Genomic DNA, 22,994 nt, shown 5'->3' on the forward strand with positions numbered 1-22,994 from the left:
TTAATTAGCAGAGGATTGCACCCATTAGCAACAAAATGATAAACCCCTCAGTACCCAAAAAAACGGATATCAAATTAATATTAAACGTTTTTATCACAGTCTAACACACTGTCACAGGTCTGCTGTGACTGATTACCTCCCTCAAAAACGAATTTTGAAGACCCCTGAGCTCTCTAGAGACGTCTTGGATCAAGGAGGAAGAAGCAGGAAGACTGTGCTAGAATTTTAACTGCGCAACAAGGCGCAAAAAAAAAAAAAAAAAAAAGGCCCCTCCCGCTCATTTACAACAGTGGGAGACCTGATATAATGGTTTCTATGCAGAAATATACGTTAGCCATGTGTAAAAAAGGAAAAATTCATGCCCAAAAGGATTTGTCACCAAAGTACCTCACAAAAACGAATAACATGCCAGTAAACGTTTTTTTTAAAAACAAACATCTTTTAATGTCATGCAAAGTTATCACTAAGCCTGCTACCAGTCGCTTCCACTGCAGATAAGGCTTAAGCATTATTTCAGTATTAACAGTATTTTCTCAGTCAAATTCTAGTCCCTAGAAAATAACTCTACTGTGCATACATTCATCAGCCTGATACCAGTCACTACTACTGCATTTAAGGCTGTACTTACATCATACGGGTAACAGCAGTGTTTTCTTAGTCAATTCCATTCCCAGAAAATATTGTACTGCACATACCTCATTTGCGGGGGACCCCGCATGCTATTCCCATGTTCTGAAGTTACCCCACTCCTCAGAATGTCGAGAACAGCCAGTGGATCTTAGTTACGCCTGCTAAGATCATAGAAAAACGCAGGCAGTTTCTTCTTCCAAATACTGCCTGAGATAGAAAAACAGCACACTCCGGTGCCATTTAAAATAACAAACTTTTGATTGAAGAATAATTAAGTAAAAACTCCAACTCCTCCCGCGACCTCCTTCTTTGTTGAGGGTTGCAAGAGAATGACTGGATATGACATGTGAGGGGAGGAGCTATATAGCAGCTCTGCTTGGGTGATCCTCTTGCAACTTCCTGTTGGGAAGGAGAATATATCCCATAAGTAATGGATGACCCGTGGACTGAACACACTTAACAAGAGAAAAATGAAGCAATTGCAACATCATTCAAATAAAACACAGGTCCAAGAAAAATACCTGAAAAATAATTTTCCTTAAATAGGATACAACCATCTAAAGGAAAAATAAATACTATTTTGCTATAGAAACAATAGCATAATTAGAAGGAGTAGAGATAGCCCCATTAAATTGGAGAACCATCAAAATTTAAATGAACTGCCGGCAAAGAATATAATTTAAAACCTTTAAAGAAGGAATAAAAGAAAATTCCCAGCCTATTCCATTCCCTAGTATGAGGAACTGGAAAAAATCCTCTGAAAATACAGAAGAATAAAATAAGCAGAAATAAAATTTAAGTTAGTCTTGAAAGAACTAATTACCTTAATATCCAAAATAATCAACACCTTTTCAACAAAGAACAAATGTACTTTAAAAATAAAAAAGTGGATTTGATAGTGTCAATATCTGATGAAGAAAATTCTGAAATGAGAAAAAACATCATCAGAGAAGGATAAATCATTATGTAGTTGGTCATTTGAAACTTCAATCATTAAAAAGAAGTTTGAAAAAGACCTAAAAATTTTTATTAGGAGGCACGATGTCAGACAAAGCCTTTAAAATAGAATCAGAAAAATATTCTTATAAATCTTCCACGTAATTCTTGTACATAAGATGTAAAAAGAATAGCAAATATATAAAGCATAAATACTAACGGATTCTGCATGTAAAAGTTTATCATGATAACTTATTACAAACCATAGCTAAAGAAAAAACATTCATAACATTTTTAAAATAAATGAACTTAGCTTTGGTAGGACTGAACTCAGTCAAAAGGAATCCCTTAGAACGATTTTGAAACAGGAACAGTGAAATCTTGCAATATGTAATAGAAAAAAAACATAATTTATGCTTACCTGATAAATTCCTTTCTTCTGTTGTGTGATCAGTCCACGGGTCATCATTACTTCTGGGATATAACTCCTCCCCAACAGGAAATGCAAGAGGATTCACCCAGCAGAGCTGCATATAGCTCCTCCCCTCTACGTCAGTCCCAGTCATTCGACCAAGAATCAACGAGAAAGGAGTAACCAAGGGTGAAGTGGTGACTGGAGTATAATTTAAAAAATATTTACCTGCCTTAAAACAGGGCGGGCCGTGGACTGATCACACAACAGAAGAAAGGAATTTATCAGGTAAGCATAAATTATGTTTTCTTCTGTTATGTGTGATCAGTCCACGGGTCATCATTACTTCTGGGATACCAATACCAAAGCAAAAGTACACGGATGACGGGAGGGATAGGCAGGCTCATTATACAGAAGGAACCACTGCCTGAAGAACCTTTCTCCCAAAAATAGCCTCCGAAGAAGCAAAAGTGTCAAATTTGTAAAATTTGGAAAAAGTATGAAGCGAAGACCAAGTTGCAGCCTTGCAAATCTGTTCAACCGAGGCCTCATTCTTAAAGGCCCAAGTGGAAGCCACAGCTCTAGTGGAGTGAGCTGTAATTCTTTCAGGAGGCTGCTGTCCAGCAGTCTCATAGGCTAAACGTATTATGCTACGAAGCCAAAAAGAGAGAGAGGTAGCAGAAGCTTTTTGACCTCTCCTCTGTCCAGAATAAACGACAAACAGGGAAGAAGTTTGGCGAAAATCTTTAGTTGCCTGCAAGTAGAACTTGAGGGCACGAACTACATCCAGATTGTGTAGAAGACGTTCCTTCTTTGAAGAAGGATTTGGACACAGGGATGGAACAACAATCTCTTGATTGATGTTCCTGTTAGTGACTACCTTAGGTAAGAACCCAGGTTTAGTACGCAGAACTACCTTGTCTGAGTGAAAAATCAGATAAGGGGAATCACAATGTAAGGCTGATAACTCAGAAACTCTTCGAGCCGAGGAAATAGCCATTAAAAACAGAACTTTCCAAGATAACAATTTTATATCAATGGAATGAAGGGGTTCAAATGGAACACCCTGTAAAACGTTAAGAACTAAGTTTAAACTCCATGGCGGAGCAACAGCCTTAAACACAGGCTTGATCCTAGCTAGAGCCTGACAAAAGGCCTGGACGTCTGGATCTTCTGACAGACGCCTGTGTAACAAGATGGACAGAGCTGAAATCTGTCCCTTTAATGAGCTAGCTGATAAACCCTTTTCTAAACCTTCTTGTAGAAAAGACAATATCCTAGCGATCCTAACCTTACTCCAGGAGTAACCTTTGGATTCGCACCAGTATAGGTATTTCCGCCATATTTTATGGTAAATCCTTCTGGTAACAGGCTTCCTAGCCTGAATCAGGGTATCAATAACCGACTCAGAAAAACCACGTTTTGATAAAATCAAGCGTTCAATTTCCAAGCAGTCAGCTTCAGAGAAGTTAGATTTTGATGTTTGAATGGACCCTGTATCAGAAGGTCCTGTCTTAGAGGTAGAGACCAAGGCGGACAGGATGACATGTCCACTAGATCTGCATACCAAGTCCTGCGTGGCCATGCAGGTGCTATTAGAATTACTGATACTCTCTCCTGTTTGATTTTGGCAATCAATCGAGGAAGCAGCGGGAAGGGTGGAAACACATAAGCCATCCCGAAGTTCCAAGGTGCTGTCAAAGCATCTATCAGAACTGCTTCCGGATCCCTGGATCTGGACCCGTAGCGAGGAAGTTTGGCGTTCTGGCGAGACGCCATGAGATCTATCTCTGGTTTGCCCCAACGTCGAAGTATTTGGGCAAAGACCTCCGGATGAAGTTCCCACTCCCCCGGATGAAAAGTCTGGCGACTCAAGAAATCCGCCTCCCAGTTCTCCACTCCCGGGATGTGGATTGCTGACAGGTGGCAAGAGTGAGACTCTGCCCAGCGAATTATCTTTGATACTTCCATCATTGCTAGGGAGCTTCTTGTCCCTCCCTGATGGTTGATGTAAGCTACAGTCGTGATGTTGTCCGACTGAAACCTGATGAACCCCCGAGTTGTTAACTGGGGCCAAGCCAGAAGGGCATTGAGAACCGCTCTCAATTCCAGAATGTTTATTGGCAGGAGACTCTCCTCCTGATTCCATAGTCCCTGAGCCTTCAGAGAATTCCAGACAGCGCCCCAACCTAGTAGGCTGGCGTCTGTTGTTACAATTGTCCAGTCTGGCCTGCTGAATGGCATCCCCCTGGACAGGTGTGGCCGATAAAGCCACCATAGAAGAGAATTTCTGGTCTCTTGATTTAGATTCAGAGTAGGGGACAAATCTGAGTAATCCCCATTCCACTGACTTAGCATGCATAATTGCAGCGGTCTGAGATGTAGGCGTGCAAAAGGTACTATGTCCATTGCCGCTACCATTAAGCCGATCACCTCCATGCATTGAGCTACTGACGGGTTTGTTCCCATTAGTAAAATAACAATAATTAAATTTGACATAAAAAATACAAAGCAACGTTTTTATTCACAGTCACTATAAGAATTCTCACAGCTCTGCTGAGAGAATTTACCTCCCTTCAAAGAAGTTTGAAGACCCCTGAGATCTGTCAGAGATGAACCGGATCATGCAGGAAATATAAAAGTAACTGACTGGAATTTTTTGATGCGTAGCAAAGAGCGCCAAAAACGGCCCCTCCCTCTCCCACACAGCAGTGAAGAGAAACGAAACTGTCACAAATAAAAGCAAAAAAGGCTGCCAAGTGGAAAATAATGCCCAAAAATTTATTCACACAGTACCTCAGCAATGTAAACGATTCTACATTCCAGCAAAAACGTTTAACATGATAAATAGTTATTAAAAGGGTTAGTGACCTTTAACAGAGTAGTTCCGGTGAAATACCATCCCCAGAATACTGAAGTTTATACATACATGTCATTTTAACGGTATGGCAGGATTTTCTCATCAATTCCATTCAGAAAATAAAAACTGCTACATACCTCAATGCAGATTCATCTGCCCGCTGTCCCCTGATCTGAAGCCTTTACCTCCCTCAGATGGCCGAGAACAGCAATATGATCTTAACAACTCCGGTTAAAATCATAGTAAAAAACTCTGGCAGATTCTTCCTCAAACTCTGCCAGAGAAGTAATAACACGCTCCGGTGCTATTGTAAAATAACAAACTTTTGATTGAAGTCATAAAAACTAAGTATAATCACCATAGTCCTCTCACACATCCTATCTAGTCGTTGGGTGCAAGAGAATGACTGGGACTGACGTAGAGGGGAGGAGCTATATGCAGCTCTGCTGGGTGAATCCTCTTGCATTTCCTGTTGGGGAGGAGTTATATCCCAGAAGTAATGATGACCCGTGGACTGATCACACATAACAGAAGAAACAATATTTAAAGCAAAATTATCAAATTCCTTAAATGACAGTTTCAGGAATGGGAAAAGAAATGCAAAATAATAAGCTTCTAAAAACCAGAATCAATAAAAAAGTGAAATTTAAATAACCACATTTTTTGGCGCCAAAAATGACGCCCACATTATTGGCACTAAATACAACGCCCATATTCTTTGGCGCCAAGTATGACGCCACATCCTCTGACGCCGAAACCGACGCCCACATTTTTTGGCGGGAAAAAAATGTCTGAATATACATGCGTCAAAAAAATGACGTTTACAGAATACAACTTCCGGCGCCGGAAATGACAAAAATTTTTGCGCCAAAAAAAGTCTGCGCCAAGAATGACGCAATAAAAAGCAACATTTTCTGCCCCCGCGAGCCTAACAGCACGCAGGGAAAATGGTCAATTGAGAATTTTCAAGGTAATGAAAAATAAATTGAATTAAAATGCATTATCCCAAATAATGAAACAGACAGTCTGAATTATAAAGGAATACTGATTACCCTGAATCATGGCAAATATAAGTTTAAAGACATATATTTAGAACTTTACATATAAAGTGCCCAACCATAGCTTAGAGTGTCACAAAAAATAAGATTTACTTACCCCAGGACACTCATCTACATATAGCAGATAGCCAAACCAGTACTGAAACGAGAATCAGTAGAGGTAATGGTATATAAGAGTATATCGTCGATGTGAAATGGGAGGTAAGAGATGAATCTCTACGACCGATAACAGAGAACCTATGAAATAGATCCCGTAGGAGGAGACCATGGTATTCAAATAGGCAATACTCTTTTCACATCCCTCTGACATTCACTGCACTCTGAGAGGAAAACCGGGCTCCAGCCTGCTGCGAAGCGCATATCAACGAAGAATCTAGCACAAACTTACTTCACCACCTAGATGGGAGGCAAAGTTTGTAAAAACAGAATTTATGCTTACCTGATAAATTACTTTCTCCAACGGTGTGTCCGGTCCACGGCGTCATCCTTACTTGTGGGAATATCTCTTCCCCAACAGGAAATGGCAAAGAGTCCCAGCAAAGCTGGCCATATAGTCCCTCCTAGGCTCCGCCCACCCCAGTCATTCGACCGACGGACAGGAGGAAAAAAATAGGAGAAACCATATGGTACCGTGGTGACTGTAGTTAGAGAAAATAATTCATCAAACCTGATTAAAAAACCAGGGCGGGCCGTGGACCGGACACACCGTTGGAGAAAGTAATTTATCAGGTAAGCATAAATTCTGTTTTCTCCAACATTGGTGTGTCCGGTCCACGGCGTCATCCTTACTTGTGGGAACCAATACCAAAGCTTTAGGACACAGATGAAGGGAGGGAGCAAATCAGGTCAGCTAAACGGAAGGCACCACGGCTTGCAAAACCTTTCTCCCAAAAATAGCCTCCGAAGAAGCAAAAGTATCAAATTTGTAAAATTTGGCAAAAGTGTGCAGTGAAGACCAAGTCGCTGCCTTACATATCTGATCAACAGAAGCCTCGTTCTTGAAGGCCCATGTGGAAGCCACAGCCCTAGTGGAGTGAGCTGTGATTCTTTCAGGAGGCTGCCGTCCGGCAGTCTCGTAAGCCAATCGGATGATGCTTTTAAGCCAAAAAGAAAGAGGTAGAAGTCGCTTTTTGACCTCTCCTTTTACCAGAATAGACGACAAACAGAGAAGATGTTTGTCTGAAATCTTTTGTAGCTTCTAAATAGAATTTTAGAGCACGGACTACGTCCAAATTGTGTAACAAACGTTCCTTCTTTGAAACTGGATTCGGACACAAAGAAGGTACAACTATCTCCTGGTTAATATTTTTGTTAGAAACAACCTTTGGAAGAAAACCAGGCTTAGTACGCAAAACCACCTTATCTGCATGGAACACCAGATAAGGCGGAGTACACTGCAGATCAGATAACTCAGAAACTCTTCTAGCAGAATAAATAGCAACCAAAAACAAAACTTTCCAAGATAACAACTTAATATCTATGGAATGTAGAGGTTCAAACGGAACCCCTTGAAGAACTGAAAGAACTAAATTTAAACTCCAGGGAGGAGTCAAAGGTCTGTAAACAGGCTTGATTCTAACCAGAGCCTGAACAAATGCTTGAACATCTGGCATGGCCGCCAGTCGTTTGTGTAGTAAGACAGATAAAGCAGAAATCTGTCCCTTTAGAGAACTCGCAGATAATCCTTTATCCAAACCTTCTTGCAGAAAGGAAAGAATCTTAGGAATTTTTATCTTATTCCAAGGTAATCCCTTGGATTCACACCAGCAGATATATCTTTTCCATATCTTATGGTAAATCTTTCTAGTTACCGGTTTTCTGGCCTGAACCAGAGTATCAATCACAGAATCTGAAAACCCACGCTTTGATAGAATCAAGCGTTCAATCTCCAAGCCGTCAGCCAGAGGGAGACCAGATTTGGATGTTCGAATGGACCCTGAACAAGACGGTCCTGTCTCAAAGGTAGCTTCCATGGTGGAACCGATGACATATTCACCAGGTCTGCATACCAAGTCCTGCGCGGCCACGCAGGGGCTATCAAGATCACCGAGGCCCTCTCCTGTTTGATCCTGGCTACCAGCCTGGGAATGAGAGGAAACGGTGGAAACACATAAGCTAGGTTGAAGATCCAAGGCGCTACTAGTGCATCCACTAGAGTCGCCTTGGGATCCCTGGATCTGGACCCGTAGCAAGGAACCTTGAAGTTCTGACGAGACGCCATCAGATCCATGTCTGGAATGCCCCATAATTGAGTCAATTGGGCAAAAATCTCCGGGTGGAGTTCCCACTCCCCCGGATGGAATGTCTGACGACTCAGATAATCCGCTTCCCAGTTTTCCACACCTGGGATGTGGATCGCAGATAGATGGCAGGAGTGATTCTCCGCCCATTGTATTATTTTGGTTACTTCTTTCATCGCCAGGGAACTCCTTGTTCCCCCCTGATGATTGATATACGCAACAGTCGTCATGTTGTCTGATTGGAATCTTATGAATCTGGCCTTTGCAAGCTGAGGCCAAGCCCTGAGAGCATTGAATATCGCTCTTAGTTCCAGAATGTTTATCGGGAGAAGATCTCTGGTCTTCTGATCTACTTGAATCACTGGAGACAAGTTTGTATAGTCCCCATTCCACTGTTTCAGCATGCACAGTTGTAATGGTCTTAAATGAATTCGCGCAAAAGGAACTATGTCCATTGCTGCAACCATCAACCCTACTACTTCCATGCACTGAGCTATGGAAGGACGTGGAACAGAATGAAGAACTTGACAAGCGCTTAGAAGTTTTGACTTTCTGACATCTGTCAGAAAAATCCTCATTTCTAAGGAATCTATTATTGTTCCCAAGAAGGGAACTCTAGTTGACGGAGACAGAGAACTTTTTTCTATGTTCACCTTCCATCCGTGAGATCTGAGAAAGGCCAGAACGATGTCTGTATGAGCCTTTGATTTTGAAAGAGACGACGCTTGTATTAGAATGTCGTCCAAGTATGGTACTACTGCAATGCCCCTCGGTCTTAGAACCGCTAGAAGGGACCCGAGTACCTTTGTGAAAATCCTTGGAGCAGTGGCTAATCCGAATGGGAGGGCCACAAACTGGTAATGTTTGTCCAGAAAGGCGAACCTTAGGAACTGATGATGTTCTTTGTGGATAGGAATATGTAGGTACGCATCCTTTAGATCCACGGAAGTCATAAATTGACCCTCCTGGATAGTGGGTAGAATCGTTCGAATGGTTTCCATTTTGAACGATGGTACCCTGAGAAATTTGTTTAGGATCTTTAAATCCAGAATTGGTCTGAAGGTTCCCTCTTTTTTGGGAACTACGAACAGATTTGAGTAAAATCCCATTCCTTGTTCCGTCATTGGAACGGGGTGTATCACTCCCATCTTTAACAGGTCTTCTACACAATGTAAGAACGCCTGTCTCTTTATTTGGTTTGAGGATAAGTGAGACATGTGGAACCTTCCCCTTGGGGGTAGTTCCTTGAATTCCAGAAGATAACCCTGAGAAACTATTTCTTGCGTCCAGGGATCCTGAACATCTCTTGCCCAAGCCTGAGCAAAGAGAGAGAGTCTGCCCCCCACTAGATCCGGTCCCGGATCGGGGGCTACTCCTTCATGCTGTTTTGTTAGCAGCGGCAGGCTTCTTGGCCTGCTTACCCTTGTTCCAGCCTTGCATCGGTTTCCAGGCTGGTTTGGACTGTGAGGTATTACCCTCTTGCTTAGAGGATGCAGAATTAGAGCCCGGTCCGTTCCTGAAATTACGAAAGGAACGAAAATTAGACTTATTCTTGGCCTTGAAAGGCCTATCTTGTGGGAGGGCGTGACCCTTTCCCCCAGTGATGTCTGAGATAATCTCTTTCAATTCTAGTCCAAAGAGAGTTTTACCCTTGAAGGGGATGTTAAGCAATTTTGTCTTGGATGATACATCCGCTGACCAAGACTTTAGCCAAAGCGCTCTGCGTGCCACAATTGCAAACCCTGAATTTTTCGCCGCTAATCTAGCTAAATGCAAAGCAGCATCTAAAATAAAAGAGTTAGCCAACTTAAGTGCGTGAACTCTGTCCATAACCTCCTCATATGGAGTCTCTCTACTGAGCGACTTTTCTAGTTCCTCGAACCAGAACCACGCTGCTGTAGTGACAGGAACAATGCACGAAATGGGTTGTAGAAGGTAACCTTGCTGTACAAAAATCTTTTTAAGCAAACCTTCAAATTTTTTATCCATAGGATCTGTGAAAGCACAACTATCCTCGATAGGAATAGTAGTGCGCTTGTTTAGAGTAGAAACTGCCCCCTCGACCTTAGGGACTGTCTGCCATAAGTCCTTTCTGGGGTCGACCATAGGAAATAATTTCTTAAATATAGGAGGGGGAACAAAAGGTATGCCGGGCTTCTCCCACTCCTTATTCACTATGTCCGCCACCCGCTTGGGTATAGGAAAAGCGTTGGGGTGCACCGGAACCTCTAGGAACTTGTCCATCTTGCATAATTTTTCTGGAATGACCAAGTTGTCACAATCAGCCAGAGTAGATAACACCTCCCTAAGCAGTGCGCGGAGATGTTCTAACTTAAATTTAAATGTCACAACATCAGGTTCAGCCTGTTGGGAATTTTTTCCTGAATCTGAAATTTCCCCATCTGACAAAACCTCCCTCATGGCCCCTTCAGATTGGTGTGAGGGTATGACAGAACAATTATCATCAGCGCCCTCCTGCTCTTCAGTGTTTAAAACAGAGCAATCGCGCTTTCTCTGATATGCAGGCATTTTGGATAAAATATTTGGCACAATTATCACACAATTTTGAAGGGGGAGACACATTGGCTTTCATACATATAGAACATAGCTTATCTGAAGGCACAGACATGTTAAACAGGCTTAAACTTGTCAATAAAGCACAAAAAAACATTTTAAAACAAAACCGTTACTGTCTCTTTAAATTTTAAACAGAGCACACTTTATTACTGAATATGTGAAAAAATATGAAGGAATTGTTCAAAATTTACCAAAATTTCACCACAGTGACTTAAAGCATTAAAAGTATTGCACACCAATTTTCAGAGCTTTAACCCTTAAAATAACGAAACCGGAGCCGGTTACAGATTTAACCCCTATACAGTCCCAGCTACAGCCTTTGCTGTGACTTTACCAAGCCCAGAGGGGAATACGATACCAAATGACGCCTTTTAGGAACTTTTCCAACTACTTTCAAGTCCTCACACATGCATCTGCATGTCTTGCTCTCAAAAACAACTGCGCAGTAATGGCGCGAAAATGAGGCTCAGCCTACAACTGGGAAGGCCCTTCCTGACTGGAAAAAGTGCCTAACATAGTGCCTGACGTTAAAAAACGTTCCCCAAGTTTATAAGTGTGAATTATCAGCATAAACATGTATAAAATGTCCAAATAAAGCAATCGATTTAGCCCATAAAAGTGTCTACCAGTTTTATAGCCCATATTAAGCCCTTTATTCTGTTTGAGACTAAGAAAATGGCTTACCGGTCCCCATGAGGGGAAATGACAGCCTTCCAGCATTACAGAGTCTTGTTAGAAATAAGGCTAGTCATACCTTAAGCAGAAAAGTCTGCTAACTGTTTCCCCCAACTGAAGTTACTTCATCTCAACAGTCCTATGTGGAAACAGCAATCGATTTTAGTTACTGTCTGCTAAAATCATCTTCCTCTTACAAACAGAATTCTTCATCCTTTTCTGTTTCAGAGTAAATAGTACATACCAGCACTATTTTAAAATAACAAACTCTTGATAGTAGAATAAAAAACTACAACTAAACACCACAAACTCTTAACCATCTCCGTGGAGATGTTGCCTGTGCAACGGCAAAGAGAATGACTGGGGTGGGCGGAGCCTAGGAGGGTCTATATGGCCAGCTTTGCTGGGACTCTTTGCCATTTCCTGTTGGGGAAGAGATATTCCCACAAGTAAGGATGACGCGTGGACCGGACACACCAATGTTGGAGAAAACTGAATTGTGGGTGTGGTGAGGGGTGTATTTATATGCATTTTGAGGTTTGGGAAACTTTGCCCCTCCTGGTAGGAATGTATATCCCATACGTCACTAGCTCATGGACTCTTGCTAATTACATGAAAGAAAAAACGTTTGGGCTTCAGAAAGAGCATACAATTTTCAGATTCCAGATTTACTTCTATTATAAAATTTGCTTCATTCTCTTGGTATCCTTTATCAAAAGGCGAGCACTGCTCTTACTGGGGTCTAGCTGAACACATTGGGTGACAAGCTGCTAACTCACAGTAGTGCATTGTTTCTGAGTCTACCTATGTATGCTTTTCAACAATGATTAACAAGATAATAAAGCAAATTAGATGGAAGTAATTTTTTTTTTTTTTTTTTAAGTTTCATGTTCTTTCTAAATCATTAAAGTTTAATTTTGACTTTACTGTTCATTTAATGCTATTGCCCCCCCTGCAAATCTATGTGCACAGAACCAACCAATACTACAACTCCAGGACAGGAATGAGGAACTATTATCTTCCTGACTTCAGTGTAACCAGCTCCTCCACTTTCTTATACACCAGAAGCATAAACACAACAGAAACCTTACTACTTTTGTACAACTGTGCACTATGTCAACATTCCCAAGACGACCAATATCCTTGATATTTAAGATTTTTTTACTCCTGCAGGACACACATTGCTCCTGACTTACACCACAGCATGGCACAGAGAGTTAAATACTGAGATAGATCAAAATTCCTGGCTTAAGTCCTTTGCCTTAATAAAACACTCCTCAGTATATATTAAACGTCAATGACAAATTTATTTTTTCTACCATTTTCCGGCCCCCTATATCATGTGACAGGCATCAGCCAATCACAGACCAGTATACTGTACATATACCCTGTGAGCTTGTGCACATGCTCAGTAGGATCTTGTTCCCAAGGAAATGTGAATATAAAAATACTGTGCAAAATTTGATAATGGAAGTAAATTGGAAAGGGTCTTAATTCTTAAACCTGCACGTTCTTTCTGAATCATAACCTTTTATTTTGACTTGAGTGTCCCTTTAAGGTATATTTGTGTATATGAATTAGCTGGTTTTGTGTTTTGAAGCCACAACGTAATAAAATGGGTTGAGCTTAAAGGTATAATCAGATCTCATTACTTTATCACATTGTCTACATATACATGCTTCTTTATCCTATATCTGTCCATAAACCAAAGACCAATACTTGGAGAGAAGAATGGAAAATTAACATTTTATTACCTTATCTCTTCTACACCCCACTGGGAGTGTAATTTCTCAGCTTATCTATAGATTGGACCTAAGCCCAAAAACTTTCAGAATAGGTGGGGATATCACAGGCTAAATCACCTATTTCAAATGTCAATATAAAGGGTAAAGGAAATACTTGAAAACAATTTAATACACTCTGGCAGGTAACGTGGATCATTCAGAACAAATTAAAGGGGAGACATTTTTGACTAAACTGTCCCTTTAAGGTAATGGTTATTTTTCTTTTGTTAAATAAAAAAATATTCTAAAAATGAAAACCCTGATGTATATAGATTTAAATTGGTATTAGTGACTAGTGATTTAAATCAAATCCACCCTGCTTGGATAAAGAATCTTATAAATCAACCCCAGGGAAGGCACACAGCCATTTATAATGTAGCCAATTATTTTAATATAAGTTTTTTGGTAAGGGACCATATTATATTATGTTTGGGACATAATGAACCCATAAACATTAAAAATATATGTAAAAATGTGTTTATTAAATAAAGCATTTTAAAACTATTTTAGTAGATTATAAAACTGACTGATTATTACTTTCTGATGTAACTAAAACACTGAAAAGTTTTAAAAATGGCGGTATAGTATATCAACTGACTGCTGAATAAGAACAGTAAAATAAAACAGTAACAACCCACAGTGAGCAGACCCATTTGTAAGTGCATCTAAGCTCTACAAGTGTGTAAAAATACATACTAGTTCTTATGTGGGAAATAGGAAGCTCCTTACAAAAATATAAGTATTTTACGTAAAAACATAGATGGTTTTAAAAAACCTCCTTACAATTTTTTTTGTCTCTTGTGAAAAAAACAAAAAACAAAGCACCAACACCTTTTTACTTGGTCAACAAAAAATGGTGCAAATAAGAAATATGTATCTAGATTACTTACCATCTGTTCCATGTTTTACAGACTCTCATACAGATGCACAAGTCCCTGTGACTGAGGTAGCTAAAGATAGTCATCCAGACTTCTCTCTGCATAACATGAGATGTTCCATTCTCCAACGGTAGAGAGTCTGGAGGAGGGCTAATTGGTGGAGGCCTTATCACATGGCGCTCCATCTGCATACACTTTGGAGGAGACAGGGAAGGAGGTGGACGTGTAATAACCCTTGGTGTAGTTCTTGGGCTTGGAAACAACTGATTCCTAAACTCTTTTGGGGTCCCATTGACCTCCTTACTAAACCGTCGTATCCTTTCAGCACTACTGTTGATGCATTTTTTGGGCTCCTCACCCTCACTTTCTGGCTCTGACTTTATGTGATGGTGGGTTTCATTGGCAAGGCTGTTTTCTGTTTTTTGTATCTCCTGATTCAACTCTTTGCTCAATTCTTTGCTAAGCTCCTTGTTAGGAACTTTTCTCTTCCTCCTGATCTTTTTCTTTTCCTTGAGTTCTGGCCCTTCTGTGCTTGGACCTGCGGTTGGTGAGCTTGACCTTGACTGGTCGCTTTCTTTGTTTTTGGGGGCCATTTCTGGAAGATCATCCTCTGGCTCCTGTTTTATACGGCGTAGCGTTTTGGCAACCAAAGCTCTTTCGTCTGGTGTCTTCCAAGTTCTTCTCTATTAGAAAGACAATAAAAATAACTCAATCGTCAAACTGGCTCATGGCTATTATCATGCAACCACAAATGTATTAAAGAGAAAAGTTTGTATTTGAAGTTGGTCTCAGAAATATCTCTCTATTTCTATCGACTTACCCCCTTTGCTGCGCTAGTTCTCATGCCGTGTTTCATGGCATGAGAACAAGGCTCCCTTTGGAGCCTGTGGAAGAGCGCTTTCATGTGCGCAATGCGAATGTGACGTGGCATTCACATTGCACCTCACTTGTAATGCCAGCGCATATTTGCGTGCACTAATATCACTCAGTTGAGCGTAAAAATATCGCTTTCACAGAAGTGATATTTTGCGCTCAACTTGTACTCTGGCCCATAGTGAGTCAGTAACTAATAGGAAAGTTATCTGAACTTATGTTAAAATGTATTGAGAACAAAGTTAAAAACAAAAACAAAACTTTTGCAAACAGATGTGATGGCTCAGTTGTGAAGGGGTTTGATATAGGAAGAAGACCAATTTCCCACTTGTCCAATGTAGATTCCTACTAATTGAACCGCAGCCTTATCTGGCAGGCAGGCAGTCAGTCAGTCAATCAATCTAGTTTGATAAACTTAAAAAGAGGTATGTCTAAATTCTCATGATTTGTTCTTCAGGCAAAATTTTTTGTGTATGTAGTCACATAAGTGATCCTCAATGCAATGTTTCTATTCCGATACTAAAACTATAATCTTTGAAAAGCTTAGATTTAATTGTAACACTACTGTAAAAAAAAACCAATTAATTCATATAAAATATATTGGGCCAGATTACGAGTGGAGCGTAAACGTTTGTGTGCGAGCGACAAGGGGTTTATTGCGAGTGTTTGCGCTATAGTCAGGCTTACCGCTGGTATGAGTTGAAAGTAAATTTGATTGTTCTCTAGCGATCCCGTTTACTTTCAACTCGTAATACCAGCAGTTTAGGCTAAAGTGATTACTGCATCCTCAGAGCTCTGGTTAATTGTTTTGAGAAAGGTTTCACAAAAAAAAAACCCCATCAAAAATACATTAGAAAGTACAGTTACACTCATAATAAAAAGTATTCAAAACAAATATTGCACACAAAAGTTATAAGGGCTCCAACATATGAGGTCTCAGAAAAAAACACAAAGGCAGGCAAAGGAGAGAGAGAGAGAGAGAGAGAGAGAGAGAGAGAGAGAGAGAGAGAGAGAGAGAAGAGAAAGAGAGATTAACGTGTTAACTGGACCATTATGTTTTATTTAAAAAAAAAAACACAAGCATGTATTGTACCTTTTTCCTGAAGATCTTGTCTTCTTTTGCAAGTTTTAACTGCAATGAAAGAAAAAAAAATTACTTAAAGGGACAGTATACACTCATTTTCATATAACTGCATGTAATAGACACTACTATAAAGAATAAGATGCACAGATACTGATATAAAAATCCAGTATAAAACTGTTTAAAAACATACAAAGCTTTCAGTTTAGCTCTGTTGAAAAGCCAGTTGGAAAGCCCAATGCAAGTGGGAAATAAGACACTCCCCTCCCCCTTCTTTTGCATATGAAAAGACCCTTTACACAAACAGGAGCAAGCTGGAGAAGGTAGCTGACAGTATTCAAATAAAACTTTGGGGCTTGGTTATTTAAAAATAAGCAAAATTATACATTTTTAAAAAATATAACTTTATGGGCTTTATAAATAGATCATCTACAAAACATTTATGCAAAGAAAAAATGAGTGTATAATGGCCCTAAGGGACATAAAACACAAATGTTTTCTGTCATGATTTAGGTAGAACATAGTTTGAAACAACTTTCCAGTTTACTTCTGTTATCAAATTAGTTTAATTCTTTTGGTATCATTTGTTGAAGGAGCAGCAATGCACTACTGGTTTCTAACTGAACACATGGGTGAGCCAATGAGAATCAGTACATGTATGCAGCCACCAATCAGCAACTATAACCTAGATTCTTTGCTGCTTCTGAACTTTCCTAGATAAACCTTTCAACAAAGGATAACAATGAATGTCTAATTATGACTTTACTGTCCCTTTAAAAAAAACAAAAAAACATTTGATATGCATAATGAAATACATAGTATATTTTCAGTAAAAATAAGGGGAAATAAGGCAACTTGAAAATAAAATACATCTTATATACACACACACAATAGCTTACCTACAGCAGTTTTCTATCTGACACCAATGCAATTTTAATTTACATTCATCAGATTAATATGCCTTGCATATCATTAAACGGAAGTGCAAACAGAAACGGAAATTACTACCATCTCCAAACCATAGTTTTTACATTAAGCAATAATTACAATATAAAAAAAATGACAGCTATTAAATCTTAAACGCCCATTACAGTCAAAAAATGACATGCTCTAATCTGTTAGACTTTCAACCCTGGTCTAGTGTGGTAGACACACAGTCACAGTAGATGTTCCACTCAGGACCCCCCGGTGCACTGCTGGTCTCCAGATGAACCCTCCGTTGATCTAGTCGCATGACTCAGATGTGCAACTAGCGCTGCTGATTAGATCAGCCGCAGGGTTCAGCTCGGGACCAGAGCAGAACACGTACAGTGTGCTTAACCCCTTTACGGAGGTTAAACAAACAGTAGACCAGAGTCGACAGTAAAAAAAATTAAAAATAAAAGCTCTAATGGATTATGTAATTTTTTACTATAATGGCCGTTTAATCACAAACTACTCACTCTTCACCCTCTAACCATTTTAAGCATTAAATTAAATAATCTCCCACCATCACATTTTATCCTCACGCTCTCTCTCTACATTTTTGCCCTTAGACTTTACCCGTTTTCGAACCGCAGGTTCTGGAGGCTTCTCAAATTTCCTTTTCTTTCTAATGTGCCCTTCCTCAGGTTTTTTTTTAATCACTGCCTCCACGATTTTCTTTTTTGGCTGCTCCTCTGGGTTCTGCCTGGGGGTCTCCTCCTTCTCCACTTTCCGTTTAACCACCTCAGTTACCTCCTTATTGTCCCGGTTAACCTTCTGTTCTTTCAGCAAGGACCCAGGCAGATTAGAAGCATATTTGAATCCTGGGCCTCTTTTTTGCTTGTAGGCCAAAAAGAGAAAAAAACAAATACAACTTTATATCTTATGTCTACTGTTGTGACTCAAGGTAAAAAGAACAAAGTTAAATGCAAAAAAAAATAAAAAAATTAAAACCTTAAAACAAACCCTCATAGGAACACTAAGCAACACAGAGCTTCCCAGTTGTCCAAATCACGTACAAAACTATTAACATTAGTGCTTTTCTATTTGTGAAGTTACTATAAACTCACTTTCCCAGTTTTTCCTGCATGGTTGCATTTCGGACACTCCCAGCAATTTGGAAGTTCATCATTCACCACCCCGTCCGATTCCTTTATCTGAAAAAGAGAAAGCCCAAACCTATCACACACAGACATAATAATACATTCACTACTCCCTGATCATTACTTCCTCTTCCTGCTTCAACCACAACTACATTCAGTTTTTTTTTAAAGAAATATTTACTTTGCAAGAGGAAGTTTTCATGTTTAATAACTGTACATAAAGTTCTTTAATACCTAGCTTAATTCTTGTCAAATCATTACCTGAAACTGCATGATATTTAATGCTATTTACTTTATTTTATGCAAACAATGAGTAGTTAGTTTTCCAGATTTTACAGACAAATGTATACATAGAAGACCGAGCTTAGTTCAAAAGGCAGTTTCCTTTAAACGATTCACTTAAAGGAATAGTCTAGTCAAAATTACACTTTCATGATTTAGATAGAGCATGTAATGTTAGACAACATTCTAATTTACTCCTATTATCAATTTTCCATTGTTCTCTTGTTATCTTTATTTGAAAAAGCAAAAATGTAAGCATAGGAGATGGCCAATTTTTGGTTCAGCACCTGGGTAGCACTTTCTGATTGGTGTCTAAATGTAAATATTTAACAATGGAATTGATGTGATCGTAAAACAGCTAGAAGGTTTTAAATTAGTAACAGGAAACAAAACAAATTCCCTTTAAAAAAAAAAATAAATTGCAGACTGATTGCCAACTGAGAATAAGTGAAAGTCCTCATAAATGTAAAAAATAATCAAACAAAAACTACTAACATTACAACTAAATGCTGTGATCACTGCATCAGTTTTTTGTACCAGATAAACTAAAGAAATGAAACTGAAAAAAAATAAAAATAAAAGTCTAGTCATGAAGTTATAAAATAGTTATCACAAACCTTATTATATGGAATATTATGTAAATAAACACCCACCCACACACACATATTATATATATATATATATATATATATATATATATATATATATGTGTGTGTGTGAATATATATATATATATATATATATATATGTGTGTGTGTGTGAATATATATTTATATGTGTGTGTGTGTGAATATATATATATATATGTGTGTGTGTGTGAATATATATATATATATGTGTGTGTGTGAATATATATATATATGTGTGTGTGTGTGAATATATATATATATATATATATATATATATATATATATATATATATGTGTGTGTGTGTGAATATATATATATATATGTGTGTGTGTGTGAATATATATATATATATATATATATATATATATGTGTGTGTGTGAATATATATTTATATGTGTGTGTGTGTGAATATATATTTATATGTGTGTATGTGTGAATATATATATATGTGTGTGTGTGTGAATATATATATATATATATATATATGTGTGTGTGTGAATATATATATATATGTGTGTGTGTGTGAATATATATTTATATGTGTGTGTGTGTGAATATATATTTATATGTGTGTGTGTGTGAATATATATATATATGTGTGTGTGTGTGAATATATATTTATATGTGTGTATGTGTGAATATATATATATATGTGTGTGTGTGTGAATATATATATATATATATATATATATGTGTGTGTGTGAATATATATATATATGTGTGTGTGTGTGAATATATATATATATATATATATATATATATATGTGTGTGTGTGAATATATATTTATATGTGTGTGTGTGTGAATATATATTTATATGTGTGTGTGTGTGAATATATATTTATATGTGTGTATGTGTGAATATATATACACACATCAGGGCTGAAAGATTGATGAGTAAAGGGTGTGACTGTAGGGCTGGTAGGGAATATAGCTCACCTTTAAAAAACCTTATCCCAAAACGTTTTCAAAAGTGTCTGCAGTGTAAGATGGCGCAAAGAGTATGCTATTCCCAAATGGTATAATATGATAAGTTGTAAAAGTTCTATATATTGTCAAGGAAGTCAATAATCTATATACTCCTATTAATAAGAAATACAATGATATCGCTAAATGTAAAAATATATATGTTTATTAAGACATTGTATAATAGTCTTGATTGACAAAAGTTAAAAACAGAATTTATGCTTACCTGATAAATTACTTTCTCCAACGGTGTGTCCGGTCCACGGCGTCATCCTTACTTGTGGGATATTCTCTTCCCCAACAGGAAATGGCAAAGAGCCCAGCAAAGCTGGTCACATGATCCCCCCTAGGCTCCGCCTTCCCCAGTCATTCGACCGACGTAAAGGAGGAATATGCATAGGAGAAATCATATGATACCGTGGTGACTGTAGTTAGAGAAATTAATTCAACAGACCTGATCAAAAACCAGGGCGGGCCGTGGACCGGACACACCGTTGGAGAAAGTAATTTATCAGGTAAGCATAAATTCTGTTTTCTCCAACATAGGTGTGTCCGGTCCACGGCGTCATCCTTACTTGTGGGAACCAATACCAAAGCTTTAGGACACGGATGATGGGAGGGAACAAATCAGGTCGCCTAGATGGAAGGCACCACGGTTTGCAAAACCTTTCTCCCAAAAATAGCCTCAGAAGAAGCAAAAGTATCAAATTTGTAGAATTTGGCAAAAGTGTGCAGTGAAGACCAAGTCGCTGCCTTACATATCTGATCAACAGAAGCCTCGTTCTTGAAGGCCCAAGTGGAAGCCACAGCCCTAGTGGAGTGAGCTGTGATTCTTTCAGGAGGCTGCCGTCCGGCAGTCTCATAAGCCAATCGGATAATGCTTTTAAGCCAGAAAGAGAGAGAGGTAGAAGTTGCTTTTTGACCTCTCCTTTTACCAGAATAAACAACAAACAAAGAAGATGTTTGTCTGAAATCCTTAGTAGCTGCTAAGTAAAATTTGAGAGCACGAACTACATCTAAGTTGTGCAACAAACGTTCCTTCTTTGAAACTGGATTAGGACACAAAGAAGGCACGACTATCTCCTGGTTAATATTTTTATTAGAAACAACTTTCGGAAGAAAACCAGGTTTAGTACGCAAAACCACCTTATCTGCATGGAACACCAGATATTGAGGAGAACACTGCAGAGCAGATAACTCTGAAACTCTTCTAGCAGAAGAGATTGCAACCAAAAACAAAACTTTCCAAGATAATAACTTTATATCAACGGAATGTAGGGGTTCAAACGGAAGCCCCTGAAGAACTGAAAGAACTAGATTGAGACTCCAGGGAGGAGTCAAAGGTTTGTAAACAGGCTTGATTCTAACCAGAGCCTGAACAAAAGCCTGAACGTCTGGTACAGCCGCCAGCTTTTTGTGAAGTAAAACAGATAAAGCAGAAATCTGTCCCTTCAAAGAACTCGCAGATAATCCTTTCTCCAAACCCTCTTGAAGAAAGGATAGAATCCTAGGAATTTTTATCTTGTTCCATGGGAATCCTTTAGATTCGCACCAACAGATATATTTTTTCCATATTTTATGGTAGATTTTCCTAGTTACAGGCTTTCTAGCCTGAACAAGAGTATCAATGACAGAATCTGAGAACCCTCGCTTTGATAAAATCAAGCGTTCAATCTCCAAGCAGTCAGTTGGAGGGAGGCCAGATTCGGATGTTCGAACGGACCCTGAACAAGAAGGTCCCGTCTCAGAGGTAGCTTCCATGGTGGAGCTGATGACATATTCACCAGGTCTGCATACCAAGTCCTGCGTGGCCACGCAGGAGCTATCAAGATCACCGATACCCTCTCCTGTTTGATCCTGGCTACCAGCCTGGGAATGAGAGGAAACGGTGGGAACACATAAGCTAGGTTGAAGGTCCAAGGTGCTACTAGTGCATCCACTAGAGCCGCCTTGGGATCCCTGGATCTGGACCCGTAGCAAGGAACCTTGAAGTTCTGACGAGACGCCATCAGATCCATGTCTGGAATGCCCCACAATTGAATTATTTGGGCAAACATTTCCGGATGGAGTTCCCACTCCCCCGGATGAAATGTCTGACGACTCAGAAAATCCGCTTCCCAATTTTCCACTCCTGGGATGTGGATTGCAGACAAGTGGCAGGAGTGATTCTCCGCCCATTGAATTATTTTGGTCACTTCTTCCATCGCCAGGGAACTCCTTGTTCCCCCCTGATGGTTGATATACGCAACAGTCGTCATGTTGTCTGATTGAAACCTTATGAATTTGGCCCTTGCAAGCTGAGGCCAAGCTCTGAGAGCATTGAATATCGCTCTCAGTTCCAGAATGTTTATCGGTAGAAGAGATTCTTCCCGAGACCAAAGCCCCTGAGCTTTCAGGGGTTCCCAGACCGCGCCCCAGCCCACCAGACTGGCGTCGGTCGTGACAATGACCCACTCCGGTCTGCGGAAGCTCATCCCTTGTGACAGGTTGTCCAGGGTCAGCCACCAACGGAGTGAGTCTCTGGTCCACTGATCTACTTGTATCGTTGGAGACAAGTCTGTATAATCCCCATTCCACTGTCTGAGCATGCACAGTTGTAATGGTCTTAGATGAATTCGCGCAAAAGGAACTATGTCCATTGCCGCCACCATCAAACCTATTACTTCCATGCACTGCGCTATGGAAGGAAGAAGAACAGAATGAAGTACTTGACAAGAGTTTAGACACCAAAAAACTCTAAGCCATCTCTGTGGAGATGTTGCCTGTACAACGGCAAAGAGAATGACTGGGGAAGGCGGAGCCTAGGGGGGATCATGTGACCAGCTTTGCTGGGCTCTTTGCCATTTCCTGTTGGGGAAGAGAATATCCCACAAGTAAGGATGACGCCGTGGACCGGACACACCTATGTTGGAGAAACATTCACTAATAAATAAAACTTGACACCGGTGTCGGCTAACTATGATAACTAAGTGGGGTTGATAGCCTAAATAGATATCATATGGTATCCAATCGTTATACAGCATATATAAATGATACTAACATGAGTG

The 22,994-nt window shown here is 39.5% G+C and overlaps 1 protein-coding gene across 3 annotated transcripts in view; it reads right to left on the bottom strand.

Annotated features, from left to right (window-relative positions):
* KDM2B (lysine demethylase 2B) overlaps nt 1–22,994 on the bottom strand; it is a 1,014,988-nt gene that overhangs the window by 77,767 nt on the left and 914,227 nt on the right. For 2 of the 3 annotated variants that reach the window (XM_053701744.1, XM_053701742.1), the window contains 4 exons: nt 18,037–18,124; nt 17,547–17,815; nt 16,017–16,055; nt 14,063–14,733 (listed from right to left, as the gene is read on the bottom strand). In XM_053701744.1, coding sequence (XP_053557719.1) covers nt 14,063–14,733; nt 16,017–16,055; nt 17,547–17,815; nt 18,037–18,124 — 1,067 coding nt within the window. The remainder of the gene's footprint in view (nt 1–14,062; nt 14,734–16,016; nt 16,056–17,546; nt 17,816–18,036; nt 18,125–22,994) is intronic. The other variant, XM_053701743.1, reaches the window with a different exon arrangement.

Source organism: Bombina bombina, chromosome 2 (assembly GCF_027579735.1).
Source record: "Bombina bombina isolate aBomBom1 chromosome 2, aBomBom1.pri, whole genome shotgun sequence".
Taxonomy (NCBI): domain Eukaryota; kingdom Metazoa; phylum Chordata; class Amphibia; order Anura; family Bombinatoridae; genus Bombina; species Bombina bombina.